This window comes from Notolabrus celidotus, chromosome 16 (genome assembly GCF_009762535.1).
Source record: "Notolabrus celidotus isolate fNotCel1 chromosome 16, fNotCel1.pri, whole genome shotgun sequence".
NCBI lineage: Eukaryota > Metazoa > Chordata > Actinopteri > Labriformes > Labridae > Notolabrus > Notolabrus celidotus.
In genome coordinates this window covers 10927239-10944612 of record NC_048287.1, presented here as the reverse complement: position 1 = coordinate 10944612, position 17374 = coordinate 10927239, and the positions used below count along the sequence as shown (strand labels likewise).

At 39.9% G+C, this 17374-nt stretch overlaps 4 protein-coding genes across 6 annotated transcripts in view; all 4 read right to left on the bottom strand.

Moving 5' to 3' along the window:
- Nucleotides 1-466: 466 nt before the first annotated feature.
- LOC117827985 (glutathione S-transferase A-like) lies at nucleotides 467-3420 on the bottom strand. Its single transcript, XM_034704907.1, has 6 exons — nucleotides 3156-3420; nucleotides 2999-3064; nucleotides 2692-2797; nucleotides 1676-1794; nucleotides 926-1011; nucleotides 467-812 (listed from the first exon to the last, which is right to left on the bottom strand). Exons 1-6 carry the CDS (start codon nucleotides 3321-3323, stop codon nucleotides 683-685), a joined length of 675 nt encoding a protein of 224 aa, XP_034560798.1. The 5' UTR covers nucleotides 3324-3420; the 3' UTR covers nucleotides 467-682.
- A 2913-nt stretch (nucleotides 3421-6333) lies between these two features.
- Nucleotides 6334-10941, bottom strand: LOC117828071 (glutathione S-transferase A-like). The gene is made up of 6 exons (XM_034705054.1): nucleotides 10669-10941; nucleotides 9224-9289; nucleotides 9020-9125; nucleotides 8749-8867; nucleotides 7534-7622; nucleotides 6334-7454 (listed from the first exon to the last, which is right to left on the bottom strand). The coding sequence occupies exons 1-6, from the start codon at nucleotides 10834-10836 to the stop codon at nucleotides 7322-7324; spliced, it is 681 nt and encodes a 226-aa protein (XP_034560945.1). The 5' UTR covers nucleotides 10837-10941; the 3' UTR covers nucleotides 6334-7321.
- Nucleotides 10942-11122: 181 nt separating this feature from the next.
- Nucleotides 11123-12297, bottom strand: LOC117828085 (glutathione S-transferase A-like). The gene is made up of 6 exons (XM_034705071.1): nucleotides 12077-12297; nucleotides 11925-11990; nucleotides 11729-11834; nucleotides 11517-11638; nucleotides 11341-11426; nucleotides 11123-11270 (listed from the first exon to the last, which is right to left on the bottom strand). The coding sequence occupies exons 1-6, from the start codon at nucleotides 12242-12244 to the stop codon at nucleotides 11138-11140; spliced, it is 681 nt and encodes a 226-aa protein (XP_034560962.1). The 5' UTR covers nucleotides 12245-12297; the 3' UTR covers nucleotides 11123-11137.
- A 127-nt stretch (nucleotides 12298-12424) lies between these two features.
- The window catches only part of fhod3a (formin homology 2 domain containing 3a), a 65744-nt gene continuing 60794 nt past the window's right edge, over nucleotides 12425-17374 (bottom strand). For all 3 annotated transcript variants that reach the window (XM_034705614.1, XM_034705615.1, XM_034705616.1), the window contains 5 exons: nucleotides 16043-16233; nucleotides 15575-15779; nucleotides 14940-15147; nucleotides 14684-14848; nucleotides 12425-13926 (listed from right to left, as the gene is read on the bottom strand). In XM_034705614.1, the coding sequence (XP_034561505.1) occupies nucleotides 13844-13926; nucleotides 14684-14848; nucleotides 14940-15147; nucleotides 15575-15779; nucleotides 16043-16233 (852 nt within the window). In that variant the 3' untranslated portion in view covers nucleotides 12425-13843. The remainder of the gene's footprint in view (nucleotides 13927-14683; nucleotides 14849-14939; nucleotides 15148-15574; nucleotides 15780-16042; nucleotides 16234-17374) is intronic.

Here is a 17374-nt window from a genome sequence, read left to right as displayed (position 1 = left end):
CATTTCTAGAACCTTCTGATTACAGCTTGAAGTATTTCACAATCCAGATAACCTAGAGCCCACAGACCTAACCCGAGCTGTTTACTGTTCAAACTGGTTTCATTATTGTCTCAATGTGAAATCATTTGAAAGTCCAAAGTACATGTCCTGTACGTGGTGTGAAATAACCTATTGGTCAAACTGGAATTGATAGGTTCAAAAGGCAGAATGAGGACTGTGAAGACTAATGACCTCTTCTGTCAAAACTGTGAAGAGCAGGAAAGAAGGTACAAGGTGATATCACTTCAGCCGTTTTATGCACACACAAAAAAAGGCATCCAAACTCCAAAAGTATTTCAGGAGACCTTTTTGAATGCATAAGATAAAATATCTTTTATAGACACCTACTGATACTTACCTCTGAGCATATGCATCTCCAAACTGATCTAAATATGACTTTACAATAAGCTGATCTTAATAAATCACCCAGAGTTCAAAGTTATTTTATTGCTTTAGTTTGCAGCATAAAAATCTCATTTGCAGTGTCAGTCACAAACAAGTTCTGTTACTAAAGTTATAACCGCAGTAACGGCAAATGTACATTTTTTCTAATGCACACAGCCAGAGTAGTGCAAAGCAAGGAGTGGTTACATAATACACAACTGGAGCAGGTTCAGTGTGTCAGCTGCTTGTTGCTGGAATCTTAGATGGTCTTCAGTAAGTCCTGTCCTGGGGTGTCCACCCAGGTGGGAGGCCACGTGGCTTTGATGCTGGGTCTGTCCTTCACACAGTTATAGTAAGCTGTCAGTTTGGGGTAACGCTCGCCACATAACCTGCAGAATAGAGAAAAGTTAGTATGGAGCTCATGTTATCTTTCTCCTGCTCCTTGGTAATGTATGAATTATTCAGAGCAGTTCAGTCATTTTCAGTCGTTACAAACACATACCCAAAGCGCACAAGATAAGCAACAGCTGGAAACAGGACAACATCAGCCAAGGAGAAGGTCTTCCCTGCCATATAGCAGCAGCAATCCTGGAAAGCAAAACATTCATTTTACTGAACAGAGCTGTTAGCCTTTATATGAATCAAGATTATTGCTGTGACAGATGATCTTAACTCACTTACATACAGTAAACACTAAGTGCATGTGTCAATTCAGAACACATGTTTATTTTGAGCACCCCTTTAAAATTTATTGTGCAAAAGTTTGATACCAATCCCACATCTGTCAGGTAAATATGACACTAATATAGCAGCTGGTTAGCTTAGCTTAAACAGCAGAGATCAGCTGGTCTGGCTATATTCAAAAGTAACAAAAACTTCACATGAGAACAGCTAAAGCTTTCTTATTATTACATTATATCATCCGTGTTTATTGCTTCTGTGAGCAACTTTCAGTATGTCAAATTTTAGTGCCCCCTGTGGACAGAGTAGGAGGTACCTTTTATTTCTTTACTGATGTAGTTCTGTACATGAGTGAGTAGTGTTTTTTCAAAATAAAGTCACTAATATATGAGCCACTGAGAGTATGTGCAATGGAAAATGTAGAAAATTGGCAGTCTGTTTCATAACTCCTCACCGTACCTCAAAATGTTCATAGATACATAAAGTAAATTAGGAAGGTTCTGATGCTGACAGAGTGAGTTTGTTGTTTTTATTGTTTGAAGGAATAAGTATTTAATAATCTGTAGGGTACCTTCTTCAGATATCCTTCCCACAGCTTCAGCTCAGCAGTGAGAGTCTCTCTGTTTCTCTGGATGGCAGAGTCGTGTCTCTCTCCTTCTGGGACCTTATAGTTATAGTAGATAACGTTGCCTGAAAGAAAAGCAGACATGCATTCAGTGGTGACGACTACTCTTTGAGGTTTTACAGAATTATCTATAAAATCTTTCCAAACATTTGACAACATCCACTCGCACACTGTGCCTCCGCTAACTGCTCTCATTTCCTCTGCAGCTGGGGGTTGGGTCAGGCTGAGGATTGTTATGTAACATCAATTTCAAACTGAGTAGAATGGCACACACATTTCAACTTTCAACTTTTTTATGACTTTAATGACTTGTAACTTTTTATGACTGTTATGCTCTGCAGGACAGTAGCTCTCTCTCTCTCTCTCTCTCTCTCTCTCTCTCTCTCTCTCTCTCTCTCTCTCTCTCTCTCTCTCTCTCTCTCTCTCTCTCTCTCTCTCTCTCTCTCTCTCTCTCTTTATTTTGCATCCTTACTCTGCCTCATGACTTCAGCTTTGCCGCAAGATTGCCTAAGCATGTGATCCTCGGTGGGATTAACTTGTGACCTCTCAGCATTGCTACCTGTCATAGGGGTGCACTTCACTGGTGACCTCATGCATAGTTCAGTGTCTTTATTATATGAATGCACAGCTCATTAATGCATGGCTTGTGTTTTGAACAACTCAGGTCTCTTGGAGAGTTAATGCTGCGCTCTCTCTGAGGAGACTGACTGAAGACTTGAGGTCTCAGAGGTTCGAAGGTGTGTGTTGTTGCCAAGAGCAACATAATCCCTAAAGGATGACCTTATAGTGGTAAAAACACTAGTTAAATCATGAAGGTACTACTAAGAAAGAGTTTTAACAGCCTATATGCATATATAACTAAAGCAGAGCAGCTCAAATGTTAGGACCAATGTCATTAACGTGCAGAATTTGCAGGGTAAAACACATTGTGTTGACTGTGTTGCATATCAGGGTTCACATACCCGTTTTGTCACCAAGTGCAAGACCCTCAAACATGCGCTGGTACATCATGGCCACCTCTCCAGGACAGTCAGGGATCAGCTTGGTTCCCTGGGACTTGAACTGGCTCTGTTGTTGGAAACATGAAAAGAGTCACTTTCATGAGCAGCTGCATGAAGCTCCGGTGTCTGTTCCTCTGTGGTGTAGTGTTTCAGATGGGGCATTGTTTAACACAAAGCACAGGCAGCCCACCCAATTATTAACTCAGTGTAACTTAGCAACTTAGTTGTAGACAGAGGCATACAATTTTAATATGCAATAAATTCTTACCTCCAGGTACAGGCACGCTGCATAGGACTCATTCAGAACCTTGTCTCCATGTTTGAAGGCAGGAAGCTTTGAGGAAAAGCCAGTACAATAAAAAGTTTTAGCTGCAGCTGACACCTTTGATATTTCACAGTTAATGGAGATTTGAATACGAACTCACCTGCCCCCTGGGATTCATGTCCATGACTTCCTTCGACTTGTGCTCCATTTTCTCGAAGGAGAGCAATTTTTGGTTGTAGCCCTGCAGGTTCTTCTCTTCCAGAGCGATCTGCACCCTCCAGCATGGGGGAGAGCCAGAGCCCCACAGGAGAGTCATGTCCTTAGCCATGATTTCAGAATGAACTGCTACAGCTGACAGTTGCTGAAGTTGTGAATAGTGAGGGGTGAAGCTGGAATGTGCGTGTGTCTGGTTTTATAACATGCTCAGGCCTCCTACATCATGATTGGTGGAATTTAGTCCCATCCCATTTTTCTGTTATCTGCAGGGCACTGTGACTCAAGACAATTCAGACGGTTCACACCCTCTCCAAGCAAATAAACCTCCCTTTCTGTTTAGATTTAACCCAGACAACGGGGTTCCAAATTCAACATCTGCACATTTTAATAGCTACATTTAAATATGTGGCTGCAATTAATCTCCCTAGCTAATTCAACATGTATCTGGAAAGTCTTATGTGAGGTGCATTGACTTCCCTTGCTTTGTGTTACTGTCGTCTGATCTCATTGCAAAAAAAGTGGGTCAACGGCAATAGCAATTCCATAGTAACACCACCTATGATGCATTTGTAATTACTCAATCTTTCATTAAAATATCAGAACTATTTTCAGTGTGGAACATTTTGGATTGTAACAAAACAAAACAAATGTTAGGAAGAGTGTATCTCTGCAGTTTCTTTAACGTGCATTAGCCGTCATTAAAAAGTGCATGTCACTGTTGACATTATGCAACAATAGCTATCAATTACCATAGCATTCCAGCAAACATTAGCCCGCTCATATCATTTTCATCAGTAATTAATGTCAATGCAATCTTGGTTCCTCGTTAGGTATACTGAATTATTGCCGCAGTAAATGTTTTACTGTTGTGTGTATGTCATCCTGATATTTCACTATTGAAAAGTCACAATGACTCAGCACTTTTCACTCACACCTGCACACACACATAACCACTTCAGGCACGGTCATTCAAATGAACAGTCAAATCAAAGCTGACAGCAATGTTAATCATCCAAACAACATATCCCTACCTTCAAGACTGACCTTAAAGTAAAGCCTCTTTCTTTAGGTCGGTCTTTGAGCTGCAGATTTGGGGCACTCAAGTATGTACCATCAACACTACAGCAAAGTGAAGTGTGAGTGGAATTAAAGCACAATCCCATCCTGAATTTGGATCCAGTTTGTGGTCATTGTCTGTGCTGGCTTGGTCTGCAGCTGTTTAAAAAGAAACTTGTTAAAAGAAAAGCAGAAATCACATGAACAGTATGTGCTTTGCTGCAAGATCTCCCTTCAGGGGATTCATTCGACTGCATAGCCAGTGGACGTTTTTGTTTTCATTAAAGTTTTAGAAAGTTTGACAAAAAAGATTGTACTGTACTATCTGTTGGTTTTAGGGACAATTTGTTCAGAAAATATTGCATAATTAAAGTAGTATGCTTTTACGGGAGTGAACCAGTTACATTCCAAGTGTTGTCTCTTCATCCGTCATGCCGGCCGTTTTGTTGAGAGTACATTTCTAGTGAGTGCACCTGTGTGTGTTTACCAGGCTTCTGTTGACGAAGCAATGACAAAAAGCAATGATGCTTACAATCAAACTGGTTTTCCAACAAGGGTTTCATGTTGGCCGATACACAAGTTTCTGCTTTGCATGCATGACACAGACGTTTTAGATAAATATGTGTGGGTTTTTTATTCACTCTTAATTGCATCTTTAACTTTAAAACTTAACCAAAAACTACAATTGTTTTAATCATTTTTATGTAATGATTGAATTTCAGGGAATAGTTCAGTTTCCAGCAACTGATCCTATCAATGTTTAATAAGAAGACGCTTTTAAGCCTGATAAATGTCCTCACGGATCTAAGAGTAAACAGTACTCCTCTTGTGTAAAGTTTTGACGGTGCATTACTGTGGAAAGGCACTTGGTTTGATCTGGCATCCCTGTGTTTTTTTTTATGTCTGCCAAACAAAATACTAACTTCACCTGTGATCATAAACTGATGGTGTAGATAAAGGGAAGCCTTATAAAAAAAATGTGCATGCTAAGTATGAGCTCAGAAAAGAGCTAGAGCATTCAAAAGGTGCCTGATAAAAGGGTCAGGAATAGATACAGGCTCTAATGTTTCACAAAACTTGTATTCTTGCCCTACTCAGTAAAAAGAGTTTACTTTACTTGGGGCACTGGTGACCTAGCAGTCTAAGCGCCCCACATACAGAGGCTACAGTCCACCTTGCAGGGATCGCCGGTTCGATTCCTGGCCGCGACTATTTACTGCATGTCGTCCCCCACTCTCTACTCCCCACATTTCCTGTCTCTCTTCAGCTGGCCTATAAAATAAAGGCAAAAAGCCCATTAAAAAAAGGCTTACTTCTGTTAAGACTATGAGCCCAAAAAAGTAGACCACATCATTCCAGTTCTTAGATCCCTACACTGGCTTCCTGTCGGTCAGAGAATAGACTTTAAAATCCTGCTGATGGTTTATAAAGCACTGAATGGTTTAGGCCCAAAATACATTGCTGATCTGCTACTACTTAATGAACCACCTCGACCTCTGAGGTCATCAGGTACTGGTCTGCTTTCAGTCCCTAGAGTCAGAATGAAACATGGTGAAGCAGCGTTTAGTCATTATGCTCCACATATCTGGAACACACTCCCTGAAAGCTGTAGGTCTGCTCCAACTCTCACCTCTTTTAAATCAAAGACTATGACTTTCTTATTTGCCACTGCCTTCCTATCTTAGATTATTTTAACCCACTTTAAATTAAAATTTTAATGTAATTTTTAATATATTTCTAATTTTTCTTTTCTTTTCTGTTCTATCATATTTGTCATTTTAATTGTGTTCGTTTATGCTTGTCTGAATGTCTCCAATGCTTTTAATCTTTTAATGTAAAGCACATTGAGTTGCCCTCATGTATGAAATGCGCTATACAAATAAAGCTACCTTGCCTTGCCTTGCCAAATATGTAAACTGCCTCTACAAAGCAGCCGTGTCTCCATAGTGTTATACAAGGTTAAATAAACCAACAGAATCATGCATGGGATGCAATCTCATTTATGCTTAGTCATGACAACACAGGCTAGCTAACTATCAATCAAATAATAAAACCACAAGGTCATGTCCTTAAAGACGCCGCTCAACTTTTTTATTTGACAACACTTTGCAAGGAGTGATCTCAATCTTAATGTTTGTATAATCACCAACGCGCACCTCTTACTTAACATTCTAACTGCAAAAGCTTTAATATATCCCTCATTCTAAGGTGTTGTATATGCTTACATAAGTTATCTTAGTTTGTATGTTGGCCTTAAATATCTACTACTACTACAGAGAAGAATTTACGTTTGAAGAGGGAACTTCAGGGTTGGTCTTTGGTTTTAAAGACCAACAAAGGTGGCCCTCCTTATTGTGGTAGATAATTAAGCTGCACCCCTAACCGGCTCCAGAACAAGTTATGTTTGAGAGATCAGATCAGCTCCTCTGAAGGTGTGCTGAACTCTCTACATAGTACAAGATTCAGGTTACATTGCTAACGGTCTTTAATGCATGTTTGATTTAATGGAAGTTATTCAATACAACAAGTAGTTTGAAACCTTTATAACTTAAATGACTGAGGTTGAATGACAACACGTTTGAAGTAGTTTTGGTGGTGTGTGCATGTAATTAATCAGCAGGGATTGATGTTAGATACACATGTCATATACTGAGTTACCAAAGCTGCAATGTTAACAATATCTCAGGGTCTCATTATGCCCGTAGCCTTTGACTCTTACCCTGCAAACACTACACTCTGCATAGTTGTTAAAGCACATGTTGGTAGACTGGTTTGTGCAGTCAAGATTTGAGATAAATAGTTCTCCAAGAAAACAAAATCAACCTCAGTGTTAGTCTTTGCTTGACAAAAAGTGTTAGATGTTTCTGCTTTTGCAACACTAACATATTAAGAACACACTGATATTCTTAAGGGTTTCTTCCCTTTTGAAGCCAAAAAATAAGGGGATCGTATCACATTTCACAAACTGTTAAAAAGGAAAATATATTGAGCAAAAGCATTTTTAGAGAAACCAAAATCCCCACAGGCTGACGTGACAGTGAAGTGTTCAGATTCTCAGATGTCTTTGAGTGTATCTTGTCCCTTAGGGTTCTCCAGCCAGTGAGGAGGCCAGCTGGCTTTGATGCTGGGTCGCTCCTTCAGCAGAGCGTAATACGCTCCCAGATTGGGGTAACGCTCCGCAGACAGCCTACAGGACAGAAGACATTTGAGCTGCGCCGTGACAAACATCTGTCTTACAGAAAATGATAAAGCTTTCCTTCGCTTACCCGTATCTGAAAAGAGTGCCAACCGTTGGGAAAACAGTCACATCTGCCAGAGAGAAGGACGGTCCAGCCAGGTTAGTGTTGGAGCCCAGCTGGAGAGAAAGAGGTTAAAAACTGTTTGATAAAATGTTTTGATAAAAGCAGCATCTTCAGGTCTTGAAAAATGAAGCCAATGCAAAAGCACTGCATAGCTTATCTTTCCATTTAAAACAACTGTAAGGACAAGGATTTGGGATCAGGTCTGCTGAGTCAGTGAGCTCTTTTAAATCCCTTCTTAAAACATACTTCTATCGCTTAACCTTCCCGTATTTTATCTGAATTTTATTTGACTTTATTTTATTATAACCGTCTTCAGAAATATATTTCAAAATAATTGTATTCTTAAAGAGTTCTTTAAGTGGATTTTATGTCTTTTAAAATGTTTTATTTCTTTATCTTGACTTGTGTGTTTTTATCATCTGCCCGTTTTATTTTGCTGCCCATGTAAAGCACTTTGTAACTTGGTTTTAGAAAAGTGCTCTACAAATAAAATTATTATTATTATTATTATAATGGTGACAGGTGGATACTTCTGTCCGTCTGAGAACTGTCACTTTAGCTTATTCAGTCACTAAAGGTATCCTCTCAGAAGTGGTCATTTTTTCTTGCCTTTATGGGGATTTCATCATGCAAAAATTGGACAATTAGTATGACTCGCTGCAGGGGTTTACTGCTTCAACTAGTCCTCCAAGAAGTCTGTCCTTAAGATTTATTGGTTTGGGAAATTATTTTAATATTGATTTGCTATTATACTTTGTTCACTTGTATATTTATCATAGATTTCATGCTGCAAGTGCATACAAGATTTGATTGGCTTTTGTAAAGACATTATATCAGACTATGGTGCTGAACAGACTGGTTATTGCAAATGACCTAGTTTGTGTCATTAAAACCAGCCACTACCACAACTTGCTCATTCATTAGCTAAAAAATATCCACAGGTGTAGATAATCAAGGTTTAAGCCCTTGCTCCTCTACAACACCAATCCACGTATGGTATCTTCTTACTCCAGCAAACCAACACGGCAGCAGCCAAATGCCAAACTGGAGGCTTCATTATGATGTTACCAACTGGTTAAAGTGACCGATCAGTAACATCAAGATGGCTGTGTTCATGAGCCATGATGTCTACAGTATAGAATGAGAAGGTTTGTGTTTGTTGTCCTGTACAAACTCTACCTTCTGCAGGTAACCCTCCCAGAGCTTGAGTTCAGTGGTTAGAGCCTCCTTGTGTCTCTTTAGAGCTGAGTCATGCCTCTCGCCCTCAGGGACGAACCACTCATAGTAGATGACTGCATCTAAGAAGTACACAAATTTAAAGAAAGACAATCCAATTGTACTCATATGGCTGGACAATAAACGTTTTTGGCAAAAATACTCTTCCAGAAATAAAAATAAGCCACAGATCTGTACACATTTGTTACAGAGTGTGTATCCTTTTTTCTCTTACTGAGTTTTTCGTAGAAGGTGAGCCCCTCAAACATGCGCTGGTACATAAGTGCTTGCTCTTTCTGATCGTCTGGGATCAGTTTGTTTCCTTTGGACTTGAACTGACTCTGTCGTAAAGAGAGAAAGGTCAAAAACATTTGTGGATGCAAGTCATGTAGTAAACTGTTACATTGATGATTTTCACATTGTGGACATTCTCATTTACCTCCAGGTAAAAACAGGCTGCATAGGATTCATTCACAGTGGTGTCTCCATGTTTGAAGGTGGGAAGCTAACAAGATAAAACAGGTTTAATTGTTAGCAAGGCGAGGGTTACCTTCAACATACTATATGCCCAGACTTAATGCTAATGCTACTGGGAGCTTATTAAGACAACCAGCTGAGCTGTATCACATGGGGGTTCTTGGGAAACAAAACTGGCTCACTCTTGACTACAGAAATCCAAAGCAGACATACGTTCATACACATTTCACCTGTTCAGGAAAATTAGTAAATTCAAGTAATTTTCCTCAATATCTCAGTTTAGTGTTATCTCAGGATATTAAAGTTGGTTTTACCATGATAACCAGTTATTTTAAGTTATGTCCTCAAGATTGTGACCTATGTTTCCAATTTATTTAGAGATTAGCGCAAAGGTTAAAATAATATGCTATTACAATTAAAGGACAAAATTGTGTTTTGCGACATGTTGATGTTGTAGCTTTATTTTTGATGATTGAAATTGGGTCTTAGACGTCCAGACATCATCTTCACCTATTTTCGACCCAATTTCAACTTTGAAATTCCGCTTTGTGTTCATTGGGTACCGTTGCTGGTCATCTATATATGACATCTTTCACTAACCAGAAACAGAGTATACAAAAACATGTGGTGTTGTTTTTTTGCTTGAGCTACTTCAGCATTTCTTATGACCCTGTAATTCAATAGCCATACATGCCTTTAAAATGCAATGAATGAAATGTTTTCATGTTCAGATCAGAAATACTCATCAATTATGGATGTAAGCTACAAACAGTAGTAGTAACATTCCTGTTATTATTAAACTCATCTAAACCTGCAAAAACTAAACTGTACAGTTATGCAACATACTCAGTGATGATTAAAGCACAAACGTAATGGAATACTATCCAAATGAGCAGAAATTCAACCACAGAAAGGTTCTATAACTTGTTTGTATGGTTCTCTTAATGCTGGACCCAGCTGATCCTGCCTGCTCTGTCACTTCATCGTTGTGTGGTCGTTGTCGCCCTCTACTGTGCGTTTGCATTAAAGGGATAGATTGTAATATAAATTAGAATTATGTTCTCTTTTTTAAAAATAGCTGCTTTTTGAGCATCACAGAATAAGACGAATTTAAGGACAGATCCATGTGTTTCTTTTTCAGTGTTCCCACATTTCAGGAGGTGCACCATTATAGCACTAAGCTACGAAACTATACACGGATACAGTTATACATGGAGTCTGGTGTAGTCTTAAAATAAAGCACAGACGGACTACTGGTAGGGTTGCAAGTTGCAAGATATTGCATACAAGCTTTTACGATATGCACGTATCGCAGTGTTATTTAAGAAAGGGAGGTGTGAGGTTAATAGCCAAACGCTGTTTTAGAAAACATTGAACAGTTTACTGTTGATTAAGGCTCCTTCCTACCTGTCCCCTTGGATTTAAATCTAACACTTCTTGGGACTTGTGCTCCATTTTGTCAAAGGAGAGCAGTTTTTGGTTGTAGCCCTGCAGGTTCTTCTCCTCCAGAGCGATCTGCACCCTCCAACAGGGGGGAGAGCCAGTGCCCCACAGTAGAGTCATGTCCTGGGCCATGGTTGTGGATTTGAAAGCCTGAAGTCTCTTTCACAATCACTGCCACAGAAGAAACTGACTCATCCCACAACAGAAAATGGATTAAGTGTCACTCGTCTCACAGTTAAAGGAGATTTCAAACTATAGCAAAAGCGTATATTGCCATCTAGTGGTCAGGAGTAAGTAATATAACTAGCTCCTGCTTTTGCTTTGTTTATCAGTGGTACACTTAAAAATGAACAAACACATTTTTTTGTCTGAATATCTATTTAATCACTTTGATACACCATATAACACAATCAAATGGTGAAGTCATGTGTGTTCAGATATCCTTCAGGGCCTCATAACCGTTTGGGCTGTCAGTCCATCTCGGGGGCCAGGTAGCTTTAATGCTGGGTCTGTCCTTCAGCAGGTTGTAATACTTGGTCAGAATGGGGTAACGTTCAAAGGAAAGCCTGAGAGAGAAGATACAAGGTTATTTTGTATATTTCATAGGATCATGCACATCTTCTTTAAGTCACTTACCCAAAACGGAAAGCATAAGCAATGTTTGTAAAGACGACCACATCAGCCAAAGAGAACGCCCCTGCCAGGTATGAGCCTTCAGCCACCTTGAGGCAGAAATGAAATGATGGAAACACAATACTGTCTTTATTCAAGTGTCCTTTTACTGTGTTCATTCACTCTCATATCTACTCTACCTCTTCAAGGTAACGTTCCCAGAGTTTGAGCTCAGTGACCAGAGCTTCCCTGAATCTCTTCAGGGCAGAATCATGTCTCTCCTCTTCATTCAGGAAAAACCATTGGAAGTAGACAACTCTATCTAAAAGACAGATCATTGAATATGGATACAATTAGGGTTACTGCTTCCTTTCATTTGTTTCTTCACCGTGTGAAAAGTTAAACATTTTACGGATTATCTCTGTGAGGTTGGCTCCCTCCATCATGCGTTGGTACATCAGTGCTTGCTCCTCAGTGCTGTCAGGGATCAGCTTGGTGCCCTGCAACTTGAACTGGTTCTGTCAAGCATACATAACATAAAGATCAGATGTACATTCTGTTAAGTTATACATATTCAACATACTCCAAATGCAGATTGTACAGCTTACCTCCAGGTACAAACATGCACCACAGGATTCATTCACAATGTTGTCACCATGTTTGAAGGTAGGGAGCTGCAAGTTTAATATTTGGTTACACATAAATTTTTGTTTTTGTTTTCGGAGAACATTATTCACTTGCTACAATACCTGTAGCCTACCTGTGCTCTTGGGTTAATTTTCAAGACTTCGGGGGATTGGAGCTCCTCTTTGTCATAAGATAGCAGCTTGCTTTTGTAGCCCTGCAGCTGCTTTTCTTCCAAAGTGATCATCACTCGCCAGCAGGGAGTGGATCCGACCCCCCACAGCAGACTCATCGACGCAGCCATCTCGATGTCGACAGAAGCTTTGTCAAACTAAGTTATGTATCACTGAACAGCAAGTTAAGTACATGTCATTTTATGGCTTCTAATAAATCCAAAGGTCGGTAATGTAAAGACACACCCATGTGTTCTTATGTGAACTTAAAGGCTCAGTAAGTAACAAGGAAGAAAGACCAGCACACCTTGAACTTTCACTCACTGGTTTCATTTTTTTATTGCAGAATGTGTATACACAGCATTTCAAGTGAAAGTGTTGTAACCATGGTTTCATGTGCAGCTCACTGCATGATATTTATGCAGGTTTATTTCCCAGTTTTTGTTGAACTGTGAGGGGAGCACATGATTTAGCTTAGACTTCAATGATCCACAACCTGTTCAAGTTCATACAAAGAGTTCAAAAGACAAAGTCCAGTTAATGTGCTCATTCTGAGCGCAGAGAAAGTTTGAAAACTCATATTTCAACTCGGAACATATTTTTTATTTCTTTTATCTTTTATTACAATTCACAGAGCAGCATTCGTCCTCTCAGACTATAATACAAGTTTCTACAGAAATTACAAAAATAATACATCACATAAACCGCACTGAACATGCACATTGAAGTACTACAGAACTTAGTACCTGGCAGCTGAAAAGGGCATTTACACATTTTCTGCAGAAGTTTCTGCATGTCCTTCAAAATAGATTAAATTTAAAAAAAATGCCTCCATCTTTTTTTTACACTTTACAAAAAATTAAAACATATTTTTTCTGTTTTTTTAATCAGTTTGAGAAACGTTTAATGGTGAGTAAGGTGCAAGATGTCTGAGCTTTGCAAATAAATACTGACAAACATTTTCCCCAAAGCTACTGATAGTTGACAATCATATGAACATAATGACGGCTGTAAATGTGACGTTTGTGAGCTATCTTAGAAGTAGGGGCATAGAGCAATAGAAGGAGATGGCATAAAGGTACAGTGTTGTCCCTTTTGAATGAAAGGCACACATCAGAATGATAACCTTTCACTTTCCTACTATACAAGTACACTCATCACTTGTCAAACGTGCAGTTGCAGAAGCAAACATTTGCCTTTTTACAAAAGGATTATTCTCAGTAAGCCTCTTTGTTTGAGCTGATCTCTTGCCATACTTCAAAGAAAAATGAGAGATCAAATGAAACTGCCCTTTCAGCCTGTTAATCTTTGAAACTGAAATTCACAGCTTAAATAAATGAAAAATGGTGAAGTCACAGCTGCAGAAAATCACAAGCCAAAATGATCCCTTTGGCCTAATGCAAAGAATTTAAATATATGTTCAGATAAATAAATGTTTCACTGCAGTTCAGTTGCGGCGTCACCAAATTTAATTTCTTTCCTATTCAACCCATTCTCTTTCTTGAATTCCTCTTTTGCTTTGTGTTGCATTTAAAACACGTTATGGCTGCAGCTTCATCACTCAGATGCATCGGGCAAATTAAGCAGCGGGCAGAAACCTAATTGAGTTTGTAACTGGTGGAGTCCCACTCTGTAACGTGTGGCAAAGGCGGAAGGCTGCAGCAGAGGTGCAGCTTTTACGATTGTGGGTGTGTTTTCACGACATCGAGGACAAGCTGGTGGTTTGTTGATCACATTGGTGGGTCAGGTGAATCAGAAAGTCCTAAAGCGAGAGCTTCTTCTGGGGTCAGACCGTTCTTCAGAGTTCGCCTCACTAAAGGAAGAAAGGAAAAGAGAGGTTAGGACACGGCCATTTTCTGTGCTCACACTGGATGCTGATAGTCTTGTGTTTTTTCAGTTAGAATACACGAAAACTACAAACAATTTGTGTGGTTGTGTTTGTGTTACAAACAATTATTTGATGCTCACAATTAATTTCATGAGACTTTCTTTGGTAATTTTTGTAATTTTGTAATTTTAATTACACTGTTACTTCACTTCTGATTACACATTCCAGAATCAGATTTCAGATTGCTGACTGGAGTTTGACCATATTATTTTCAATTCCACCTTGCTTTGTTGGATTTTATGTCCAGCCCTTCTCTGTACTTGTGTTCAGTTACAGTTTGTTACCAATCATCCCACACGTTTTTAATATTGCATTTTCATAAAATTGGGAGACATGTAAAAGACTCACACGGAAACAGCTGGATCCTACATTTCCCATAATGCATCTAATACTTTGTCTCTTTAATGTCCCTCTTTGCATTATATATCTTCTCTTCCAGCAAACTTCAAAATTCTTGGGATGTTAATGAAGTCTCTCTTAAATAGTCCACATGACATCATCAGAGTGTTTTTGTACTCTTACACTGATAAGGAACTCCAGAGGTATTTATTAGACTTGGTCTATAAATACATTTTTTTCTCGTATTAAACTTTAGACGAGCCAAAAAACCCTTCAAGTATAAGTTTACGAATGCTTTACGGATTTGGGTCAGAGGTGAGTGTTTAAGTAAAGAGTAGCGTACATGACTTTCGGTTGGCCCTGGACCTCCTCCTTTCTCGGGGCTGGGCTCTGGTTCCTGGACCCTGAGTGGCTGACCTCACAATACGCTCCATGATCTCATCTGCAGCGTCGTCTCCACAGATCTGAGTGTCCTCCACGGGTGGCGTCCATGCCTGCACAGTGCGGCCTGGACACATAGAGCAGATGGAAAAGGTTATTTTTGGGCCTGTATGTTGTCTCAATTATTGTTTATATTCACTTCTCTGTCCCTCCCTCACCTCCTCGTCCAGGCCTTGATCTTGTTCGTGTCCTAAGTCCAGGTACTCCGCTGGCCTCCTTGTCTCCACCGCTGAGGCTGGTTCTCAGCACTGCTTTCATGTTCTCGTGCTCTGCTGCGTCCTCAGAGTGACCCAGACCCTGAGGCTGCTCGCTCTCCTGGCTACCACTAGGGGCGCTGTTGCTGCTGCTGGAGCCATAACGAGCACACTGGAGGAGGATGTATGAAAAGAGGATAAGAATTTGGCAACTTGTGTTTTTTTGTGTGTGTTTTGAGTTTTTGAAAATTTGAAACAAGCATGCCAAGAAAAAGTAAAACAACCAACATGGAAAGATTACCATCCCTTCTCGAGCTTGTTAACTCAGCTAATTAGATGTTAGAATGAACAAAAATAAGACTTTGAGTTAAAGAGACACAGTTGGGGTTAGAGGCCTCATGCACACACACTCACACACACACACACATGCAGACAGCTCGCACACAGGTTGATACCTCGCTCTCCTCTTCATCATCTGACTACAGGGGATAGAAAGAGGGAAAGTCAAAGGCTACGAATAGGATGATTGAAGGAAAAGAAGAAAAGAGAGTTGTGTGTCTCTGTGTCATAGATTCTGTGTGTGTGTGTGTGATGCTCACAGGAGCATTGACGTCAATGATCATCTTTCCTCGGGTCTTGTTACGTTCACGGTGGTCGGCTCGTTTCTGTTTCTGCTGCAGCACGCGGTCTCGGGTGGTTCGATACTCCAGTGCAAATTCGCTTAGGATTTTACTGAACCTGTGGACGCTGATCTCTCTCACACTGTAGGCGGGGTGACCGAGGTACAACAGGAACGAATGGAACCTAGGAGGAGGGGAGGAGTAGAGAGGATGAATGAGACTACAGATTTTCCTCAAAGTCCGTGGATGTTCACTTCAGTTGTTAGGAGTTTTTGGAGTTTTTCATAAATTACAATGAAAAGTAAAATTTGTTTATGATAGTAAAAACAATTCTTTGACATTTCTCATATGAACTTCTAAGACTTGAGATGAATCAGTATTTGCTGCTCAGATATCTGCAGAAAGTATTCTGCTCTGCTTCAAAGACAAAAAGAGTCGGGGAACTACCTGTTGATGATCCTTCTGTGAACAATCTTGAGGATGATGATCCTCTCTGCACAGTCTTTGAGAAAGTCAGACATCCTCTGCTTCAGCTGAGGTTTCATCTCATGCTTGGCAATCACCTTCAGGTGGTCCCATGAGGCTTTGCAGCGTCGCTCCATCAGACAGAGGTTTTCTTGCAGCTGGTCGAAATCCACCTGGTGGAAGAGATACATTTAAATTGGGTTTTGTGGAGCACGGGTACTGCAAACAAATGTGCATGAAGAAAACAAATATAGAAGTAGAGAGTTGTTTTAGAATGTGTACTTCAGCCAATAGTTAAACAATAACTCTATGTAAATGTATCAATTATTAAAGGGATAGTTCGAAACATGTATGTGTCGTGTCCAAGCGTGCCGGATACGGCCCTGGTGGTGAGGCTTTCAGCAGTGTGACTGCCCCCTGGTGGCTGGCTGCAGTATAGGTCAAAAAATCCGTCTCCGCATTCATTTGAATGGGGGAGCAGTCAAACTTTAAAAAATAAATACACGTCGTACGAATGTTTCTCACATCCGTATGCTGTGGTTATATGTAGTTAGTATTTGACTGTTTTGTGTCCAAGGCCTCTTTTTTTCTGAAAAGTTTATTTTTCGTTAGTTATTAGAGTTTAAAAACGGGGTTTTACTTCCGGGTTTCCTTTGATTCACAGCCGCCGTAGAACGAAACTTCAAAGGGCACACAGCGTCTTGTGACGTTACGCTGTAGGGCGGAGCTTATTACAAAGGCTTCACAGGCTCTGGCTGCACAATGGCTGCGCCCAGGAGAGGGATTTTTTGGCTTCAGAACTGTACAACGGGAAGAGGCGGAGCAACGCTGTCCATTTTTATTTACAGTCTATGGTCGTGTCGTGTCGTTCAAATAGAGTCTAAATATATACTAAGAGTAGTGCTCTGGTTGGCGTGAGTTGAAATTAGCCAAACTGCACAGTAGAGCTGGCCCTGTTTGGATAAGTTGATACTGTAGCTTCTGTTCTAGTTCTCTGGACAGATTTTGTACAAAGGGGCGAGCTCACTAGTATACCATTTGGCTAATACATCTACTATTGAAAACTATCTCGTACAACATAACTTCAAAAAAAAAAGAACAATACCTTTAATGTTGACTTATTCAACTAGGAGCATTCAAGTTTTCATTTTGTGGCATTTTCAGATCTAACAAACAAAAGTTTTTCTTGCTTTAAATGATGACTGCTCATTGTTGAGGCTTGATTTGCTCAATAAAAGACTTCCTAGCATTTATTCTTTGGATGCTTAATTCATACCCTTAGTTTCCGGGGCTTAAACAAACACAAATGAGACT

What these genes read in the sequence shown, in the direction of transcription:
- LOC117827985 (XM_034704907.1), bottom strand. Translation starts at nt 3,323, where the DNA reads ATGGCTAAGGACATGACTCTCCTGTGGGGCTCTGGCTCTCCCCCATGC. An exon ending in TGCACTTGGTGACAAAACGG is followed by an intron (nt 1,795 to 2,691) that starts GTATGTGAACCC and finishes CTTTTCTTTCAG; the next exon opens with GCAACGTTATCTACTATAAC. An exon ending in GGGAAGGATATCTGAAGAAG is followed by an intron (nt 1,012 to 1,675) that starts GTACCCTACAGA and finishes TTTGCTTTCCAG; the next exon opens with GATTGCTGCTGCTATATGGC.
- LOC117828071 (XM_034705054.1), bottom strand. Translation starts at nt 10,836, where the DNA reads ATGGCCCAGGACATGACTCTACTGTGGGGCACTGGCTCTCCCCCCTGT. An exon ending in ATTTAAATCCAAGGGGACAG is followed by an intron (nt 9,290 to 10,668) that starts GTAGGAAGGAGC and finishes TTATCTTGTTAG; the next exon opens with CTTCCCACCTTCAAACATGG. An exon ending in CACCTTCTACGAAAAACTCA is followed by an intron (nt 8,868 to 9,019) that starts GTAAGAGAAAAA and finishes TGTACTTCTTAG; the next exon opens with ATGCAGTCATCTACTATGAG.
- LOC117828085 (XM_034705071.1), bottom strand. Translation starts at nt 12,244, where the DNA reads ATGGCTGCGTCGATGAGTCTGCTGTGGGGGGTCGGATCCACTCCCTGC. An exon ending in CAACCTCACAGAGATAATCC is followed by an intron (nt 11,639 to 11,728) that starts GTAAAATGTTTA and finishes TCTGTCTTTTAG; the next exon opens with ATAGAGTTGTCTACTTCCAA. An exon ending in GCTTATGCTTTCCGTTTTGG is followed by an intron (nt 11,271 to 11,340) that starts GTAAGTGACTTA and finishes CTTCTCTCTCAG; the next exon opens with GCTTTCCTTTGAACGTTACC.